The sequence below is a fragment of the Corvus kubaryi genome, unplaced genomic scaffold (genome assembly GCF_017639235.1).
Source record: "Corvus kubaryi isolate FWS band 111438036 unplaced genomic scaffold, C.kubaryi_AGA036_p1.0 76, whole genome shotgun sequence".
Taxonomy (NCBI): Eukaryota; Metazoa; Chordata; class Aves; order Passeriformes; family Corvidae; genus Corvus; species Corvus kubaryi.
Window position 1 is genome coordinate 436580 of NW_024582063.1, and position 21469 is coordinate 458048.

The 21469-nt window shown below is 39.5% G+C and overlaps 1 protein-coding gene across 1 annotated transcript in view; it reads left to right on the forward strand.

The window, feature by feature from the left end:
- The window catches only part of CNIH3 (cornichon family AMPA receptor auxiliary protein 3), a 41256-nt gene extending 21789 nt beyond the window's left edge, over positions 1-19467 (forward strand). Inside the window, exons 4-6 of the mRNA XM_042051733.1 lie at positions 13794-13906; positions 16372-16515; positions 18465-19467. Coding sequence (XP_041907667.1) covers positions 13794-13906; positions 16372-16515; positions 18465-18492 — 285 coding nt within the window. The 3' untranslated portion in view covers positions 18493-19467. The remainder of the gene's footprint in view (positions 1-13793; positions 13907-16371; positions 16516-18464) is intronic.
- Positions 19468-21469: the final 2002 nt, after the last annotated feature.

A 21469-nucleotide genomic window follows, 5' to 3' on the forward strand; every position in this document is an offset into this window, starting at 1 on the left:
CTTAATGTCTAAGAGATGATGTAAATTTGGTTTTTTAAAGAGGTTATAGGTGGGCTATAAAAGTATGTTCAATTTCATGATACACTGGTTTTAGAGGAGATTCTTGGGAATTGTTAAGTGGGCATACGTCATATAAACCTGATCCCAGTGAGCAAAGACTTTTTTAAGGATGTATTTTTGGGTTTATCTCCAAAATACTTGGAGAAGTTTATTGTCAAACAGTGACCAGGTATGTGTTATTTCACCAGATATTATATAATTTATCTAAGTTATTTACATTTTCCAAAATAGAATGGTGGATGTAACTGTTCTGCAGCCAGGCATTTTCTGATGTTTGGTTTGGGGAAAATGTTTCTAGGTCATTAAAACAAGCAGGATTTTTCTGAAGCAGATATATATGATGCTGTCATGTACACAGGCAGGAACACATGGGTCCTTGTTTCTATGGTGCTGTAGGATTAGATAAGCCCAAATTTTCTGGTTACTGGAGAACAATTGATTATGCATAAGGAAGCTATGAACGTTGTTATAGCCACAGTCAGATCTCTCCGACCCTGAAGTAAATGAGAAGAAGGCTTATTTTCTGAGCCCAGCACCACCCGAGGTTCTCTCAGACTACAGATATTTCATTTTATTCAGTGGTGTGGGGCTTTCTAGGATAGACTTGTGCTGCAAACTGTTGAATATCCCACTACATGGACACTGGTTGCTGTACAAGTGTCAGATGATTGACACAGGACACACACCAGTATGAGCAAATGCTGTGGAGGCTTTTTTGCTATAAATTGCCTTTGTTTCCCTAAGGATGTGATTCCATGGCTCACTGCAGTGCTGTCCAGGGGACACAAACTAGTGCTGGGTGGGAGCAGAGCAGTACAGAGCATCTCAGGCTTCTGGGGCTCATCAGCCCTGCTGAGGGGTGCAAAAATCAAGGTGTGCCTGTGAGGTCTACCATGATTTTTACAGTCAAATATTTTGTTGGGGTTGTTAAAATATATTCAGTTACTGATGACAGCAATATTATTTAATTGTAATTGCAGTTGTATTTCAAGAAATCTATGTAACCAATTGATTCCTTATTTTTTAATTCCTAATTGGTATTTACATTAGCACTGAGGACAATTAGGAATTTCCTAGATTAAAATACAGTCAAATTCATTAATCAACCATTGTAATATTATTACTTTACCTTGGAGGAAATTTAAATTAAATTTTGATCAGGTTTGCATTATAATTTTTTAATTAATTCAGTAAATCCTACTAAGGAGGAGAGTTGATTGAACTTCTTGATCAGTGAACACGTTTCAGATTTCAGTTTGCTCATGCCAGACAATGCTCAACAATATAAGTAACCTTTCTCCAATTATCAGCAAGTATTTGTTTTTAAAGCCCATTAAGCTAAAGTAAGAGTGATTTATGAACATCAGAACTGGAACTTAACTGGGAGGGAGTTGAGGTAGATAAAAGACAGACTTTTACACATTTTTCTAATGTAGTGCAGCATTTTAGTTAAGTTATGCCTAAAATTCCTAAAACTTCAAGTGTAAGAAAATACTGTACCAGAGCTCAATCCTTTTTCTTGATTTTATTTGGTTTTGGGGGTTTTTTTTGTTTTTGTTTTTTGGTTTGTTTTTTTTTTTTTCAGTTCCTGAAGGGATGATTGGAAGAGAGTAAATTCAGCAAGAAATCTAACCACAGGCAAGGTGACATTAATCTCAAAGATGTTCCAGATAAACTTGAACTGTCTTGAAAAATACAAACAAATACGCAGACAAAAACCGCTGCAGCGACGGTATTTGAATAACCAAACTTGGCCAGTTCAGCACTCCAGTACTAGCAGTAATATAGTAGATAGTGAATCAGGAGCTGGGGTTTTAAAACAAAACAAAACAAACCTAAAAACCTCTTCACCTAATATTTTTTGAAGCAAGTTTTAATGTTTTAGTTAGGTGGTTGGGCAGTGCCAGTGCTTGGTCTGGTCTTGTACCTCTGTCACTGTGGTTTCCAGTGGAGCTGGATCTGCTGTAGAAATGGTGGAAACTTATTATGTATTCAGTAGTTCTGGTGTTTACCAGATTCAGTTCTGGTTTTTAGTACTTGCAAAAATAAAATAAATATCTATTTTAAGTTTATATTTCATTATTTGGTAAATAACCAAACCTCATGTTACCTCAAAGAGCAGTTGTAGAAGCCATTCCATTCAGACTGAGATAATGTAAATAAAATGTAAGACCTAGAGAGGGTAATATAGAATTCTAGACATCTGAGTGTCTGCACTGTTTTGTTTTGTATGTTTCAATATTTACCTACTCTGTAAAAAAATTAAAATTACTCATATGTGTGCAAGTAACAGTAATCCAGAGACATGAACAAACAGAAGTTTGAAGGGTTATGGGTTAACACCACAGGTTCAGCTGTGGACAGAGCAATCAATCTGAGGATGAAGATAAGGCTTGATCCCATGTCTGTCATGCCTGTTTGTCAACATTGAATGCAGACTCTCAAAGTTTGGACAAAACCCCACAATATGTTCGGTGAAACATTGCTGAGCTCATTGGATCAGCTAATGGGGAACAAGTTAGCTTTTAGGCTTTTCCTTAACAGCAGAAGAGGCTTATTTGAGTATGGATGTTCTTTTTCTTTATATGTGTCTAACTATTATGTGAAAGCACCACTCTTAAAAAGTAGCCCCGTCCTTCCTTGTTTACCCTTACTCAGCTGATGATTCTTCCTGCATATTTTGGACCAATGTGCACTAGAGTAATTGCCATATGAAATAATTTTTTTACTTGGACCTTGATAGGCTCCAGACCTTCGCCTTCTGGTGGCTCCTACCATTCCCTGCATGCAGCAGCTACAGTGGCCACTCTCCTTTGGGGAGTGTCAGGTGTCCCAGTAGCTCATTTCAACTGACTGATCACATTCTTTCCGTCTTGATAAATTTTCTGGCTATTGCAAGGATCACTCTCTCTGTGGTTCTGCCTCATAGTCACTGGCAAGCCTGAGATAATGCGATGGATTTTAAGAGTGTGGGTTTGGGTATGTCTGTTGGTTGCTTCGTCGTGCGTTTAGGGATTTATGGACATGTGACATTCTTTTACCCAGTCTGCAGGCTGATAGTCATTAGCAGACCACTTCTGTAAGCCTATAGCATGGCTCATTAAAATGCCTAATGTGAGGTTATATAAGCAAATTTAGCAAATGTGATGCATAATCACAAGGAATTTTGGAAGTGGTGTGTAATCATCCATATTGTAAGAAGGAATCATACTTTCTCCCTGGGGCTGAGAAATCTCCTAGGTGGAAACTGCAGCAGCAAGAAAATTAGTTTGTTGTGAAACTGGGAATAGCAGCAATGGTTTTACCTTGGTAGTGCTATATGTTTTTTACAACCTCAGTAAACATGTTTTAATTCCTCATTAAGTTGGACTTAGCGGAAAAAGAAAATGTTGCAGCATAGCCACACTTAGAGGGATAAGTCTGCAGGGTTAATGCATCCCTGCTTTCCTCCTAGCACGTAGTGGACACTTATTCTTTGAAGCTTAGGTGTTTGTGTTATCCAGGAGGAAAACAGAATTTTCAGTCTGGTAATAAGGCATTTTTGGGCTGTGGAAATGGCAGTGATATTCTGCCTTGCAAGAGAAAGAGGCTGATGTTTCCAGAGTTCTGATGAACTGCTGCTGTAACAAAGATCACAAAGGGAACAAAAAATGGCTGCGTGTGGCATTTTTCCTGTTAATAGTGATTCTTACAATGATGGAGCACATGAACTTTGTCCACTCTCATTAGAGACTGAGGAGTTCATCATTGTTACTGGCTCCTCAGAACATGTTGTATTTCTTAATGTATCTAATGCTCTCTCCTTTCACACCTCACCGATGTGATGAAACTGCTGAGTTTTGAGTAACCTTCTGGGCAGTAGGAAAACTGTCAGGAGACTCTTCCCACAGAGTTGACGAGGAGCATAAACCCCAATCAAGAGGCAATGTGGATATCTTCTGAAGAGTGAATATAAAGTTCTGTGAATAGAAGATATACTGCAGATACCTAGAGGGTTATTCAATGTCTCACTGTGACTCAGGGCAATACAGAAGGTTGTACCCAGGCAGGCATTGCTGTGTATAAAACTATTTAAGTAAATACTATGTATTTTTAAGATTATTTTTATCATCTGAAATGCCTTTTTTTTTTTCCTCCCCAATCTTTGCACTGCAGTTCAGTGGTTCAGAACAGAGTTCTGAATCCTTTTGGTTGGATTACATTAGGTAGTTTTGTTATTAACTGGCCTGATAAGCAATGTGAATCTGAAACAGGTGTTCATTAATAGTTTTTTTTAGAGGTTTAAACATATGATCTGTTATTGGGACTACAGTGATATTCTGAATTAACATTATCAGATGAAAACTTCACATTTTAATAGTGTCTTAAGTCAAAAGAGTAGTTTTAGGCTATTTTGTTTGTCTTCTTTCTGGAAGGAAATATAATACTCTGCTTTTGTTGTCTTTAGGTGGATGTTCTGTTGTCTTATGTTTTGCCACTTCTTGAATTTTGCATTTGGTTCTCTTAGTTGGATACTTTGGTCTTTTAAAGGTTGTGTTGTGCTTCAGCCAGAGATGACTTTCAGCAAGACTTGGCTCTCCTTTTCCATTATGTTTGCATTGGTGTTTGTGTTACAGAAGTGCTTTTGGTCTCATGTAAAGAATAAAGCCTTGTTGTGTCAGATGCTACAAAACCCACATGGTAAATAGGAAGAGCATTTGTTTGCACTCACAAGACATGTACACAACAGGAAGGGAGAGGTTGCACAGTTATTCTGATGATAGAAATCTTGTTTTTGGAAACCTACTTAGTTTTGTTGTTAGCGGGCATAGCTCGAATCTCTTGTTTTTAACTGAAGCTAAAATTGTTAGCTGTTTTTGAGGGGTGTCAGTAATTGCATGGGGCCTCAAATCTCTTCAGCATCTGTTCAAATCCAGCCCAGTTTGGAGTCAGCCTCGAACTACTGTGGTCACATTGATGATTGTTGGGAGTAAAATGATCTGGTGTTGTATGCTTAGAGACTTGGGATGCTTCCTCTACAGAAGTGTTAATAAAACAGGCAGTAAGATGAGATAGATCTCTGTCAACATCACAGTAAGTATGAGCTACACCCCTTTGCTATACACACATACACAAAATTAGCTTCCAGACTGCCTCAGAAGAAATTCCAGAGTTTGCATGCAGCCACTGGAATAAAGGATACTGCTGTTTCCGAAGTATTGATTAGATCTGCAGATTTTGTAGGCTGTAAGCTTGCCATGCTGTTCATATCCTGTCAGTTAGGATTTGGACTGTGATTGCATCATCCTTCGTAAAACTAAATTCATTGAAGTTCTTTTCTTGAGGTGCCCCAGAACTTTTTCAAATACATTAGGCTCTGAGTGTGTGTGAGAAACCCAAAACTGGTGTGTATCTCACTACTCCATCCTTATATGAAAGTTGCTGGTAAACTTCTATTGCATGATAAAGCCAACTTTATTCTGGCCTTCTGAGTGGCTCTGACAAGATATTTTTACATTTGGAGAGAGCAACTTTACACTTCAGGGATAAAATTTGAAGTTAGCTAAAAATGTATTAGTACACAAGTTTTAGTTTATGAAGATCATGACTTATGGTGGAGTTCTTTTTAGACAATTTTCACACAGCATCTCTCATTAGTCAAAAGAGGCAGGAGATAAATGCTAAATCTTCTGTTCATGTGAACAGTGAGGCTGTCCTTAGGTTGTACAAGGAAAAGAAAGAAGAATGTAACTTGACAGGAGAAGTGGAGATACAGGAAAGGGAAGTAAAATATTTGTAACTGAAATATGACACACTTTCACTAGCTCTGTATTGGTTTAATTGTTTTCTGCAGCTTGCCTAAAGGAGAATGGAGTTAATATATTCACAGTGATTCACACTTGGTAGAGATTTTGTTTGCACCCAGAAGGATGGAGGACATAATGATTTTCCCTGAATCTTGCAATATATTTCCAGTACAGACAAAATTTAGGCGTTCAGTACCTTTGTTACTGAGCTGCCTTTTTCAGTTTTGCACTCTGACAGGAAATTCAGTACAGATCATCTAAAAGCTTCTCTCTTTCCCTCCCTTAAGTCTTTTCTGCCCACTTTTTTGTTACATTTGTTATCTGTGAGCTGTGGAATGGGATAAAATGGGGTATGCCCTATTCAGTTAGTCTTTTGGGCACCCACATAGTTTTGAATTTCATCAGAAAGAGTGGAACTTGGCACAGTAGCTATTTTGCAGAACTGATAATAGAATTGGGATCAAAGAGCAGGCAGTATTTATACTTCATACACAAATAATCCCATGAATGTTGCTTGACTAGAGATAGTGCATCTTTGTCACACTTTCTGTTTTGTTTTAAATAGATTACATTCATATTTACTAAAAAAGTATTACTATTGCAGTAAAAATACCGACTATAATCCCTTTTGTCCTTTCTTTGGATACACTATCATATCTGGAAAGAAAGTCCTTAAAATAGGACTAAAGAACTGAGAGGAAGTGTAGTATTTCTGGCAGGCAATTCATTCACTACTGACACTCATTTATTAAGTGCATTGTGCCAACACTATTTCTAGTCAATTTCACAAGTTCCTGAATTCAGCACTTTTGAAAAGTTAGAACATAACAATTGTTATTTTTAGCAGTAATTGCCTAAGGATGTCTGTGTGCTTACCTAGGGATAATGAGAAGATAGATCCTGCTGTGTCTGCCAGGTGCTCATAGCAGGGGGAGCTTGTAAGGGGAGAAGTTATGAAAACTATTGCAAGAGTGAAGAGTTCAAAGTTGTGACTCAGCCACAGTTTGGTCCTTATCCCTCTTTTACTCCAGGAGGGAAGTAAGATTTGCCAAAGTGATGCCTGATGAAAACTGGAATATCCTTTGAAGGGAGATATTTGTAGTGTTATTACTCATGAAAATATGTATGTATAAAACTATTTCAGTTTAACTGACTATATTTTGCTGCTAGTCTCATCTCTAAGTGTTTAGTCAATAATCAAAGTGCCAAACAAAGTACCATCCTGTAGCTGATGACCTCTCACTCTACAATTCAGCTTCTCCCAGTCCTGCTCTGGAGGATATGTAAACATAAGTCCTTACAGTGGGAGAACATCACAAGTAACAGCGGAATAAGCTGAGGATGCAGCAAAAATGTAGATGAGTAATGTCATCTGTACTGTGCTCCTGAGAGCAGTGTACTTCTCAGCCACTTGGGGTGATGCAATTTATGCATCTGTTCCTCAGAGCTGTGTTGAAATATTGGCAGAATTTGACTTGCTAATGGCCTATATTTGCTCTAATTCAGTATGCAATAAACTAAGTATTTGCATTTTCATAAAATGAAGGAAGTTAAACCAAAGGTCACTGCTCTGTTTAGCAGAATGTTCGGTGTGGGTTTAGGTTGGGATCACACCCTATAAAGCTACTATGCAATTACAAAAAGCAATATAATTCCTGAATGTAGAGCACAATAATTTTACACCATACCTGTTTATGGATGCAGTCGTTTTCTGCTGTGAGTTAAATGTCCTACCTTGCATCTCGTTGCTGGTGTTTTCTATAAAGCTCTTGTACTGCCAGGGAAGGAAATGTCTTTGCCATGTCTGCACTGCACCAAATCTGCTTCCTCAGACTGACAGTCTTTACACACCCAGTACAGAAACAGCCCTTTAGTGAACGCTTAGTTTTCAGCATTTATGGAAGTGTCAGTCTTAGGCAGACCCCCAGGAGAAGGCCTGAGGGCCCTTCCTGAGCCGTGCAGATGGCTGAACTTCATTTTGATCATTCCTGAGGTTTCTGTATTCATAGCCCTGCCTGTGAGCTGGGGGGCTGGTTTTGTGGCTCCTAATGAGCAGCTGCAGTGCTAATTGCCGTTCTCCCCAGCTTTGGGTGAGCAGACAAAGGCAGCAGGAGCTCTTGGAATAGCCCAGCTGCAGGGTGTCCTGGCTGGTTGTGCCTGAAGTACAAAAGTGAGGTAGGGCAAGACGGGGTTTATTACCCTGTTTTCTGCCAGTGCTGTGGACATTAGAGAAGTTCACACTCCGGGGTTGCTAACCCAGCTTCTGTTACTGGTTCTGAATTAGTGTGAGGAAAAGGAAGGTCATAAAGATGTCTCCTGATCCCTGCTGAGTGGAAAAGAACATTTTGCAGAGGAGATACACTTGTAAGATCATAGCACATCTGCCCTAATGACGTGCCTTCCAAGGATGGGGCACTTCTTCAATTGTGCCGCTGCCCTGCAGACCTTTCAGTCTTTTTTTAAATCCGTTTCATAACCTCTTTACCTGTTGGCTGCTGTGACCTCCCATGGGCTCTGCAATACCAAAATATTTATAGATACTCCTGATGAATGTCCTGTAAAGACCTGATTCTCATCTGTCACTCCTGTTGAACTTATTACTGGTCTTAAGAAAAGGCTTAAATATTCTAGTCATAAACTAGCTCCAGTGGAATCTGTAGATATTGAATATAATTATCCCCATGTTGCTGAAGAGAGAAACGAGACAATGAGAAGTGAAACGATAGGCCTAAATATAGATGTGTTTAGTAGCTGAGATGGAAAGAGCATCCAGAAATCCTATATTTTAATATTAGATTTGGTACTGTGTTACAGATGAATATGGAGTGAGAATAGTAATTAGGCTCTTTGTGTTACTTATTTCATTGTCTGGTATTTGTGCTGTGGAGTGACTTATGTTCACATCCCCTTAAAATAAATGTTTAAAGGAATTCCAATAGCTCTTTAGAATAATTAAATTACGTTCATAAAGCACTGGCTTTTTGCTGCTTTGTTTCATTGTGATACTGAACAGTGGGTGGAGGGGTGAAAACACAGATGTTATATCCCTTTTCGTTTTTATTTGTGCTCTGCATTTGGTCTGTAACATTACATCTTGCATGTGTGCACTGCTGCTCTCCCCCAGATAAAATGTAAAGCTATATATATATGAACTTAGTAGGTTCAACTGCACGTTGTCCTTTTGATGATCTGGAATCCATTTCCCAGGCATTTCCTTTTCAGCTACTTGCACACATCTGCCTAGCAAACTGCTAAATACTTCTAGAGGTTTGCCTAACATGGTGTTGAATTACTTGAAACGGTTTTGTTACATGTTTGTGTTATAACAATTTGATGCCACTGAATTTCTAAGTGATTTCTATAAACAGCTAGAGAACAGTCTGTAGAGGCACAAGCAAGTGTGGATTTTAACAGGAGAATTGAAATAAATTGAACCTGAATATTTGGACTGAAAACCTTAGTATATTTGCTGTGACAGAATTGTATTGGGCTCTAGGGCAGCCTTTCAGAAGAGGTTTTGGAAGTCAAGTAACCCAAATCATTTAAAGTAGCTTAGAAAAATGCACTAGAAAAGCAGAAAGATTTCCTGTATTTCAGGAGTAAATTTAGTGTTTCATGTGTTTGATCACTGCAAACAGTATGTTTAAACTGTTGGAATTATTAAGATGTGTGTGTGTATTTAAGTTACACACAGTTGACCCTTCTTCTTTGGTTTGTGCAACAGCAGGAGGAAACAGATGATTTGTTTCAGAGTATGTACATTCCACATACGCACACAGTCTGGGCTAAGGCGCATGCTACTGCTAGCTTTTTGTTTGGTCTTGCTTCCTTTTTTTTCACTTGCTTGCACTACACTTGTGATTTTTCTGGCCTGTGCTGTTCAGTTAGGGGAATTTTGGAGTCATTAAATAATCTCCATTTGACCTCACAGTCTTTAACTCAGCTGACACTCCCCAGTAACCCAGGTTAGCTCTGGCAGGCTCTGTAGGGATGGGCTTTAAAGTGTTATTGAAATAACTCCTGTGTCCTGAAAACCTTGGGTACACCTCCACCCCCTCTTTCCCTGCTGCTGCTGAGGACCGATTCCGTCAGCTTTTTTGAGGGATGTGGTGGGAAAAGCAGCAAATGAGCACTGTAGTGACAAGCTGCAGTCATCCTCTAGTGCAGTAGCAATAACCACTGCAATAAAGCAGTGTGCACTTAAATCAGTCCTAATCTGGGGCCTGGGATTGATGCCACAAATGCATGGTGCTTTCAGTTTCTTGTTGCTTTCAGGTGGATGGAAAGAGGCTTGTGTGTTTTTAAGGTGAACAACTTGTTTCTGCTGGGGTAATCAACAGAGCTCTTAACATTGCAAGAAGGAGACTCAACCCCCACTTCTCTCCAGGATTTTCCTGCCACCTGTGGGAGAAGAAGGCAGGCATTAAGAAGGGACCTTGTTTCAGCCTCTAACAGTGTAATGAAGACTCTCAGAAACCCTGGTAGGGTAGAGTGTATTGTGACTGGCAATTTCTGGGTACAGTGTAAAATCTGTGGTTGCAGTGCAGAGGTTGACATGCACAGATGGAGACTGATGTAGACTCTGAGTCTTTTGGGGGAAGGAACAGCAATTGTGTGAGAATTATTATTATTGTGTAGCACTCAGGAGTGTTGGTCTAAGCAAAGTGCTGGAAAAAAGCATCTTGACATTTCAGTGGCTTAAGAGTGACTGGGAAAACTGCTTGATTCACTTGTTGCAATTGATTTTCTAACTGTGAGAATTTAGTAGCACTGATCGAGGGATATTATTATTCCTGCTATAATATCTTCCCCGTTCTGGTTCCTGCGAGGTGTTTTATGGGCCCTGTTCACTGGTGAGACAATCTGTAAGAATCATTCCATGTAAAAATGATAGCGTCCTGTAAAATCAAAATTACATTTTAGAAGAAGGTATCCACATGTAATAAGCAGAATAAGGAAGAAAGGTGCTGACAGAAAAAGACAGGGGTTGTTGTATAAGAACAACAGAGTGGATTTAGGAAATAGGAAACAGAGTAAAATTATTTAGGACTGAGCTTCTCTACAGAGGCCTTTGTATTCCTATAAACAGAAAGAAGCTGCTGATAGGTGCTTAAATTCAGTGCTTGTTTTCCTTCTCTTTTAGTTCAGCCAAGCTTAGATGTCTAGCCATAGCAAAGCCTGCCTTATTTTCTGTGGAATTAGAGGAGAAGGATCTATCTACATGTGCATGTGTGTGCCTACTACTTTGTATGAGAATGAATTCTTGTGGTGAGATGGTAATGACTATGATAACCACCTAAGATTTTGCATTTTAAATGTGAATGATGAATTGTGAATAAGGGTTTTGAATATTTACTGATGTAGCTATTTACTTAATTATCCATATCAGAGCAGCACTTAGAAAGTTGTGATAGTTTCTTTTTCCCTTATGCTTATGTTATAGCAAAAGGCATTTCTGATTAGCAGCAATTTTTTTGTCTAGAAGCTGACTTCCTTCTCAGGTTTTCCACAGGGAAATATCAGCCAGCTGAATTTTTGGTGGTAAATTTGTAGTGCCATTTGAGCTTGGGACTCAAAGTGACCGAGTTGCATCCCTTAAGAATTGTGCTGCTATGCCAGTTTCTCCTTCTTCTCCATGTTTCATAACCATCTTGAGCTTCATCTTGAGCTGTGTCAGAAAGCAGAGGTCGTTATCTGAATCAGGATGTTCCTGGTTCAAAATAGCAGTGTACTATTTATATCCTAACATGTTTACCATCTGACAGCTTCCTATGCTCTCACAGGAATGAATTAAAGACGGTTTAATTCCTGTTGCAGTTATCTGTATCACAGAAGTTTCTTTTCAGTTGAGTACCTCAGCAGGGACAACAAGGATTGACTGCTGCTTGTTTCTCAGCCAGCTTTCTTCTCTCCAGGAGCTGAATCCCATGTTTGCTAAAGTTGATTTCAAGTTTCCATTGTTTTTAGAGGATATCATGTCAAATTGCAGGATGATTCTTACAGCTAAGAACTGAGGCAGTGTTTTATTTTAGTTATTTACTTCACCTCATAAGCCTTGCTGTTAGTGCCTTTCTACATGCTTCCAATTCTCTCTCCTTTTAGATTTGGTCTCTTAAGTCCATCAGCTGAATGTAATTGGCTTTGCATGAATTCTCTCCAGAAACAGTGATCAGCAATGATCCTTTCTTAATTATGTCTACAGGAAAATACCACTCCAAGAAAAGGGTGGAAAGACGTAAATGACCCATTTGCTGTTCCATCAAAAGCATAGATGGATTTAATTTACACCAGAAATTGTGACTGGAAAGTGAGCCTGCTGCTGAGAGTCCTCTGCTTCCTTTGTTTCCTTTCTAGTTTGACTGCAGATTTTTGTTTTGTTTTTCAAGCTCTGAATAAATCTTCACCGTGGGTTTCCTTCTCTGTTATTACCAGCCAGCCCACTGATCAGGCACCAGAGTTATAGTCTTGCTAAGTCTGTGTATTGTGTTGGAATCAGAGATCAAATATGTGAAAATGAATGTAATATGCTTTTAAGTGTTGTGATGTTTAGTGGGCAGACATACATCATGAAGACCTTTCTTGCTACAATTTGTGATGAAGATGAATCATTCTTTGGGGAAAGGTTATAGTCATGTTGTAAATCACATTCTAAAATTGAAAAAAAAGAAGATCCAGCAGTGATAAATAAGTACCATCTGGAACCTGAACTATATAATTGTATTGTGATTTGTCATCCACATAAGATAAGCCCTTGAGAATGTTTAAGTTGAAGACATAGTCACAGAGATACCAAAATGTGTTAACTTCTTCAAGTACTGATGTGAAATGAATTAAAACAATACATTCCATGTGAGGTGGAAAGACTCCTAGAACCAAGATGATGTAATTCCTTGCAACACAGCTGTATGGGAGTAGGCATTTGGAGAAGCTGTATAGTAAATTTTACATTGTTTTAAGAAAAATAGGTCTCATTTTAATTATTTGACAGATGATAATGAATTTACATCAAAAAAAGGCCTCAAATGTCTTTTGTGATGTAACTTTGGTTGATGTATCTCCAAGATGAAGCAATGGATGCAGATTAGTTGTATATGAGTTTGTCTAGCTTTGAGAAATATCCACTGCTGGAAACTGTTCTCTTCTATTACGTGAAGAAAAGAAATAGGGATTGCTGAGAAGAGACATGGGAAGAAAACAAGAGAAGAAAGACAGCTAAGAAATGGGAAAGCAGTGAAAAAAGCAAAGTGCCTTTTGAAATAACTACTCTGAATCAACATCACATACATTTCTGCTTCTGCCAGCTACCCACTCATTTTCTCTTTTAATAGAAAGAATCATCATGGTTCTGAAACAAATAGTGTAGGGAGCCATGGATTTTCTTAGGAAGTGAGTTTCATGTCTTAGTGGGTTTGAGCTTGCAAGGCTTACTTAGTAATGGATTTGGTCTCTTTAGGGTGTATATAACATACCAAAATGGTAGAAGCAGCGTTTTATTTTTCCAAAGACACCCCTCCAATACAGACACAAAGCTTCAGGAATAGCTTTGTTTCCTTTCTGAATGCATGAGTAATAAAACTTCGTTCTTTGAAAACTCTTTTACTGACATTCATTTAGTCTCAAAATGCTTCTGTGAGGGAGGTATTAATATAATGTGTGTTCTGTAGACATAAATCTGGAACACCAGATAAGACAGTATGTGATTTGTCCTATGCCTCTCATCAAGCCTTTGGAGTACAGACTTGGGTAGAACCTTAACCTGGCCCTGAGTCTTGTGCTCCTTGCTCAAAGCCACGCTGTCTGCCAGCTGAGGTATGTCTAGGGGCAGACACACAGGAGACTTGCAAGACTTGCAGAGTTGATTTGTTTTCTGAAAGACTACCTGGGTGACTAAAATCAAAGAGGTGCTTGTTTTACTGACTTCTGTTGTTTCTGTTCCTTTCCTTTTAGCTGGTGCTGCCAGAGTACTCCATCCACAGTCTTTTCTGCATAATGTTTTTATGTGCTCAGGAGTGGCTCACACTGGGGTTAAATGTTCCTTTGCTTTTTTACCACTTCTGGAGGTAAGCCCTTCTTTTATACGCTGACTGCTTGTTAGCCTTGCTTGCCAGCTCAGCACACATGCAGATTGTATGAACAATGAAGGACAGTGATAGGAGTATAGATGAGTATCTTCTGCCTAGAGGCTCTTGCCTATAAGCAGCTGAAACTTACACTTCCAGAGAAAAAGGAATTTTTTTTATGATTTAGGATGGCTAAAGAAAACATATGATAATACAGCTGTGGCTTTCAGTTACTTAGATGAATGTTCTGAAGGGTGTCAGGATACACTCGCCGCAAGTGAGTGAAAACATGGAAGTGAAATGGCTGGAATCTGAATGTGGAACTTGGTGAGGCTCTGAATACTTCACAGCTGGGGAGTTGTAAGACAGTTCATATTTGAAAGAGCTTGGACCTCTTCATTCAGCCCCAACAAGGAAACCTTTCCATTGTGGTTGTGAAATAGAGACTGGGCAGGTTGACAGATTTTTGTGTCTCATCTTCTTTGGCAGCTTTTTGATTTTTTTTTTTCAGTATGAAGTAAGTTGTTTCTTTCTGTGCAGTAGGGAATTTCTTTTCTGCAGGAGAGTTCTCTTTTAGAGACTCTTGGAGTAGGGATTGGAGTAGGTGAAGAGCTGTTTCTTCACACTGCCCATAGGAAGAAGTGGGGCATGTTCCCACTCTGGATCTCTGATTTGTCTTTATATTCACCGAGGGGCTTTCAGAGTTGATCACATAAGACCTGCTGTTGTTTTCCAGACAGGCAGTGCAGCTGCTGCTGCTGCATCTTCCTCTGCATTCTAGTGGAGAATCAGCCTTCTGTTGCTTCTGAAAATAACCAAGAGACATCAGTTTTTGTGGTTGTCAGTCTGGAGACTTCCCTAGTTTTGCATTTTCACAGTGTTTGTAAAAGCACAGATGATTTTTGTCTGTCGGGGTCTCTTTGTGTTACAAAGGTACATATGGTAGCCAGAAGAATAATTCTGTAAAGAAGTAAAAATCATCATGTCAACCAGGAACTAAAAAGTAGTAGCTTTTTTACACTTTTTTTCTGCAAAAGCTTGGTAGTAATGCAGAGTCGTATGATAAAGTGTATTATTGAGAAATTGGAGTGCCTGTGCAGTTCTCAGAAAGCTAAATGAAACAAAGCTACAAGTTCTTTTGTCCACACTGTTTTGCTCCAATAAAAATAATAATATTTTATGCTGCTCTTTTGCTAAGGGTTAACAACCAAAGTGTGACAATGATACCCATTTTAAAAGTTTCTAAAAACAAATATTACCAAGAGGAAAATGGTCAGACTCTAAGTAATGATACTGATCTTTGGAGAGAACTTTTGATTCTCTTTCTGTGATTCTTCATATGCTTTGCTGTAAGTACTCCATAATTACTCCTGCTTTAACCACAGAGAGGTTTGGGTTCATTATGTAAAGTTCTGCACAGAACCATGGGAAGACACTGTGTAATATCTTCATTCCAATGAAGAGAATTAAGCAAGATTTTACCTATGATTCTCTGTAAAACAATTTGCAATTTTATTAGAGATTGTAAATGGATGTGACTAACAATGGAAGGGAGAAAGGCAAAGTTATTTTGAGAACATCTCCTTTCAAAGTTTGCTGCTGGTCACTTGTTTGGTGTTTTTATATCTTCCTATCTGTCTATCTATCCATCTGTAAGCAATCAGCAATCTTCTGTTTACTTCATCAAAGCAGCAGAAATAACAATATTTCCTCTGATTTGTGCTGATTTTAGAGCAGGTCATTAACTTTGTTGAAAACTTCTTTTTTTTGTATTTGCTTTTGCTTTTTACTGCAAAGGAGCTGAGACAAAAGCCCCTTTGCCAAAGGAGTTCTTTTGTCACGATTTTCTCAAACATTCAGTCATTGCTGAGACTAATTAGAAATTTCTTCTGTGCAAGAAGGAAAATATTTTCCAAAGAAAATTATTTGGATGATACATTTTCGAGCAGTGCCACATGTAGAAAACATTAGTCAGCCACTTCTTCTGTTACTCCATATTGGCTTTTTTCCTTTCCAGAGTTGAAGGAACTTAGCTACCAGTTGGCTGGGACTGTCACCTTTCATCATGTCTGAAATCAGTTGTGTAGGTGCAGTTAAAGCCCAGTAGTCCTTCCTCCACTCTGTGATCACAAACCACCATGTATTGTCACTCACAATGTGTATGTTATTAGTGGATAAGGCAGAAATAACTCTGTAGGAAGGGGAAATGCTTCAATGTGAAAAATTAACAGAACACAGTAAATCCACATTCATTAATTGCTTGGTTCCATAAGAAAGGAGTGCTTAGACTAGCTTCCTGATTTTTACAATGTCCGGAAATAGGGACTTGAAAAAGAAAGGGGGATTCCTCCTATATCATGGAAGATGGTAGTCTCCTGAGCTGGTGTTCAGGAGGGTGTGTATCTGCACATATTTAATACAGATTACTACAGAGCCATTCTGGGTGTCTTCTCCTGCTCTTCCAGGTATTTTCGTTGCCCAGCAGATAGCTCAGAGCTGGCATATGATCCACCTGCAGTCATGAACGCAGATACCTTGAGTTACTGCCAAAAAGAGGCCTGGTGTAAGCTGGCCTTCTACCTCCTTTCCTTCTTCTACTATCTCTACTGGTAAGTCTGGCCATTTCACTAAGAGAATAGTAGCTGCTTTTCATTTCATTTGTGAAATTGCATTTAGGAATGACTGGAACCAGTTGGACAATTTCCTTAGTCTCATAAAACTTGCTTCTGATGTTGGTTCAGGGAAGTACTCCCACTGACTGCTGACACTTCAGTACAGAATATTTACTGTTTACCTAAGGCCTGAACCAGGCCCCAGGGCCAACCAAAGGAAATAACTTTAACTTCTCTGTATAGTCTTTTAGGATGGGTGAAATAACAAATGTTATGCTAATGGCATTGCATGAAATAAAAAACTACAATTCCTTATGATTCAAGAGAATCAGAAGAAAAATACACCTCTGGTGTAGTAATACTCAAGATGGTAAATAAATGGGTAGGTGGATGTTGGGTGGGAGCATGGGAGGCACCATGCTTGTAGTCATTCCTACAGGCTCCCTTTCATGACAGGGTAAAGCCTGTGCGTGGTCCAAACCCCTAATTAAAGTACATTAATGAAGATACGATATGCACCCCAGTTGTGTGTCGTCCCCCTTCCCCTTTCATGTCACATGTCCTCAGTGCACAGGCACAAATGCCCAGTGCAAAAATATGTCAGAATCATTTAAGGTAAGGCCTTACCAGGATCCCAGTGCTTTTAGTCACCTCTGTAATCATACCATAAAAACTACTGGACGACAAACTTTAACACACTTTAAATGGAGGTGATGCTTTAGGATGCCTTTTTTTCTACTCCTTTTTCCATGATGTATTTATATAGAGTTGCCTCTTCAAGCCAGTCTTGCATGTAGTCATCCCCCTGCAAGGTAGGTTTGCGTGCTGGTGGAAGAAAAGTGTGATTTGTCCTCTGATTACTGGTGTCTTATCTGTTCTGCTGTTCCCCACATCTTGAGGAGTCATTGCTGCACGTTGCTGTTTCTCAGCATTCCTTTTAAATGCTGTTGAGAACAAAGATTTCTATCCACCTGTGCATGTGTAGGTGCCTTTGTCTGCACATGAGAGCGAGAGGCTGGGAGGTGCCTAACGCACATGAAGATGGATATGGAATGGGAATTTGAGTAGGAGTAACTTGGTGGGTTTAGGCTAAGCAACTTTCCGTGCCAGTCCTGTTCAGGGGGCTGAGAGTGGAAAGCATGGCAGTTAAGCTAGACAAGCTCTGTCAGTAGTGCAAGGAGAGAAAGCAAGAAATGGCCAGAGAAAAGCATTTTTTAACTCCACGTTTTTGTGTTGGGATCAAAGTTGGCTCTGTAGTGTGGTGTAGCATTTCTCCTGTGACCTTACTGCTGTGCAGCTTCCTCTGAGCCCTTCATTCTAAAATGTGGCCATCATCCAAAATCCACTGCCTGGTGCTAGATAAAATAGTATAAATTACAGACAGTTTTTCAATGCTTTCCTGGGTATTGGCAGAATTAGAATTGCAGTAAAATGGAGCTGTGGCAATATACTCTGTTTTGTTCGCTTTTCAGAGTTGAGTTTAGTATGTATGGACTCAGTCCAGCTGGTGGCTGCATTTTATGTTTCTTCTAGTGCACAGAGTTTTTTTCCAAAGGAATCAAAACAATGCAGTTTCATGGAAAACCTTGCCTGCCCTGCCGAGAGTTGCCGGTTGAAGTTTTAAAGATCAAACACGTGAAAGCAAAATGGTTTTGTTTCTTCACTGTTCAAATCCTCAAAAGCTCAGACTGAGCTTTAAAAAGCTCAAACACAGCTTGTGGTGCAGTAGGATGTCGATAATGAATTTGTTATTTCTTGAGTGCCTTTTGATACCCATCTTGAATACACCATAATTAAGATGCTTTAGAGAGATAGAAAGAATGCAAAGGAAGGCACAGGCCATTACAGTCAGACCTGAGGAACAGACAGCAAAGGGTTATAAAAATCAAAGTGCTCTGCATGCTTCAAAGGGATACTTTCATATTGTGTCTTTCTTTTACATTCAGCATGATCTACACTCTGGTGAGCTCTTAACTGAAAGATCATCGCTAAAGACTGAAAACAACAAAGGCTGGAGGTGCAAGGATGAGTGAACCAAGGGATGCATGATTAAAAAAAGCAAAGAGGAGAACTTTGAACCCAAGCAGTAAATACGGTACATGAAAGAGAGATCCAGCAAAGAGAAGCAGAATACCATGGGAGAATGCCTGAGTTAATTGTGTTTGTCTCCTGTTTCTCAATGTATTGCAGCAAATGATTTTTCAAAACCCAAGCAAACAAAAAAAAAAATAGCAACAACATGGGCCAAATTATACAACTATTCACCTCTCCAGGGATAATGCTGCTTGGTTTGGTGGATTTGTTAAAACTGTAATCCCTATAGCCCCTACTGTCTTCCAGAAAGCAACGCTTCTTAAGGACTATTCTGGACTGAGGAAGCACAGGACAAGATGATCTTACACAGAAAGAAGAACTGTACCACATGTTCTGAAAATGAGTGCTGAGTGGACTTCATATATGATGTGTGACTGTCCTACAGGGCTGTTTGCATGACTCTAGTCAAACAGGGGTGTCAAATCTCATGGAACCGCTTCAGTGGTTTTGGTTTCTTGGTTTTTGTCCCCAACCAAAACAACAATAACGAAGGAATTTGCAGTTTCAGTGTTCTGTATTCTAACTATATGCTATTCCTGCAGGTGAACATCCAGTATGTTTCTGTACTTCATTTGTGATGCGCCAACACCATACAGTGAGATGTAGAAATACATTGGGTTTAACCTAATCAGGCCAGGCACTTACCAGAATAGTGTTCCTCTGACTGAAAAATACCCCAAACCAGGTAAAAGCTGCATATATTTAAAGAGGATTGTAACGTAGCTATTATATTCATCACAATGCTGGATAGCAAATACTGGACCAGCTAATTGTGGTCTGTAATTCTGTTTTGCAGTTGTACTTCTGCTGTAAAATTTAAGCTGGAGCAAATACACAAAATGTCTTTGTCTTGTATCAGGTTCCTTTTGAAAGATGTTCAGTTTTTTATAGTTTAAAGGTTTTAAAATTTTGTCATAGAATTCTCATTCGAATTCATTCGTATGGGCTGCTTATCTTTATACATATGTATGTATATACAAATACATATCTATATAAATACAATCTATTTACATTTTAGGTTAATCTCTTTGACTGACAGGTCAAAGGCATCAAGTGTCCAGAACTGCTGCTAAATATATTTCAGTGCTGATCCAGGTGAACCCAGGCTCGCTCCCTCAGAGTCACTGGTGCTGTGGGTAGTAGCAAGGCTGTAAACTCGAGACTAGCCCCAGAGCATGCACAGACACTGCTTGGCTCTTGCACTGGGAATGAGCTAATAAGGTAGGTTTCTACCAGAGATTGGCAGGGAACAGCATGGAGAGGCCCATCTGTCCCCTGCCTTGTTCACAGCTGGTCCTGTTAGCACGAGCTCGCTGCTCACCACATTTGGTCTGGCTCTTGAGAGCCAATAGAGTGATCCTGTACCAAGCTCTGAGGTGTTTTCAGTCTGGGCACAGGACTTCAGCAGGAGAGATGCAGTCTCACAATGGCTGCTGGGTCATCCCATGTCTGGCATGTTCCATATGGGGCTGGAGTTACTGTGTGCCTGCAGTGCCAGGACTCAGTCTGGTTTGATCTGGCTACGTTAGCAAAATTAAATCCTGTTAACCAGCAAAGCACAGTGGCTGCATGTAAACTGCTCCTGGACCACGCCAGCTCCCAAATCCTGCCTGGGCATTGCTTGGAATGGAGCTAGCTGGCCTGTGCAAACATTATACTGGGGTCATTCTGACAACATTTATATGATGAAGTTATCCCAAGGGCTGACATTCTCTAATTTACTGTGGTTTCATTCTTTAATTTTCAGTAGTTTTTACTGGGTGTATTTTATCTTCATACAATGTAATACTCCCAGTTCTGGAAGCATAGGGCTGTCAAATCAGATGTTGGGGAGCTAATTTGGACTCTGATAGCTCATAGTTTCGGATTGCATACACCATAGAGGTGGCTGAACTGCTCTTGAAATCACACTGACCCTGCAGGCAGTACAGATCTGTTTTCTTGGAGTGAGCCTGAGCTAAGAAACTTCACTGGATCATTACAGAGCTAACTGATAAAGCTCTGCTGCTGTGGAGTAATTAGTGCACAGCCCATGAAAAGCTGATGATTGTAGCTGAATTTCTTCTCTGCATCCTAAAGCATCTAGTTCTACGGAAGTACAGGAACTAGATTCATAGGGACAAATCACAGTGAATAACTTCTAGATGTCTTGCTACCTCATAAAACTTTCATCTCTGAGCAGGTGACTGAATCTTTCCATGAATCTTCTAGGATTGCATAGGAGATGAAAAGAAATTAATTCAGGTTTCCTATATTCCAAATACATGCTTTAAAGTCAGTTTCATTGAAAGGCTTGGAATTTTGTGAGGTTGGATAGGTGAAAGTATGACCATTTGCCTGAAAACACACAGTTTTCAGACCCTGAGGTTTAGGGATGAGCAGAACTGCTAGCAGGTCAGTTGTTTTCCTGTGGGGCTGAGTAGAAGCTCTGTGAGTGTAACTGGCACTGGCATGTAATTCTTGGCTTTGCACAAGAACCAGTTGTGTGTGTGCATCTTCTGAAAGTAACCTCAGGTGACTTCAAGGACTTGAGTGGACATGCTAGGTCATTTGAAACAGGTCCTCTATTTCAGGCAACGTCATCAATATACTTAGCAAACTCCACTGGAAAGCAGAGCACTTCATTTGATACTACTACTGCTTTGAGTGAGTCTTTCCAGGATTTCACTGCTCTCGTACTAGAAATTTTTTTTTTTGTATTTCCAGAGTATATTTATTCCTGGATAATTTATTCCACTTGCTTTTGAGCCAACATTAGCCTAACTACACTCTCTCTCATGCTGCTTAAGATTTCAGTATATAGAGAAATAAGTCCTTTTCAGCCTCCATTCTGTTAAAAGTGAGTTGTCTCATGTCC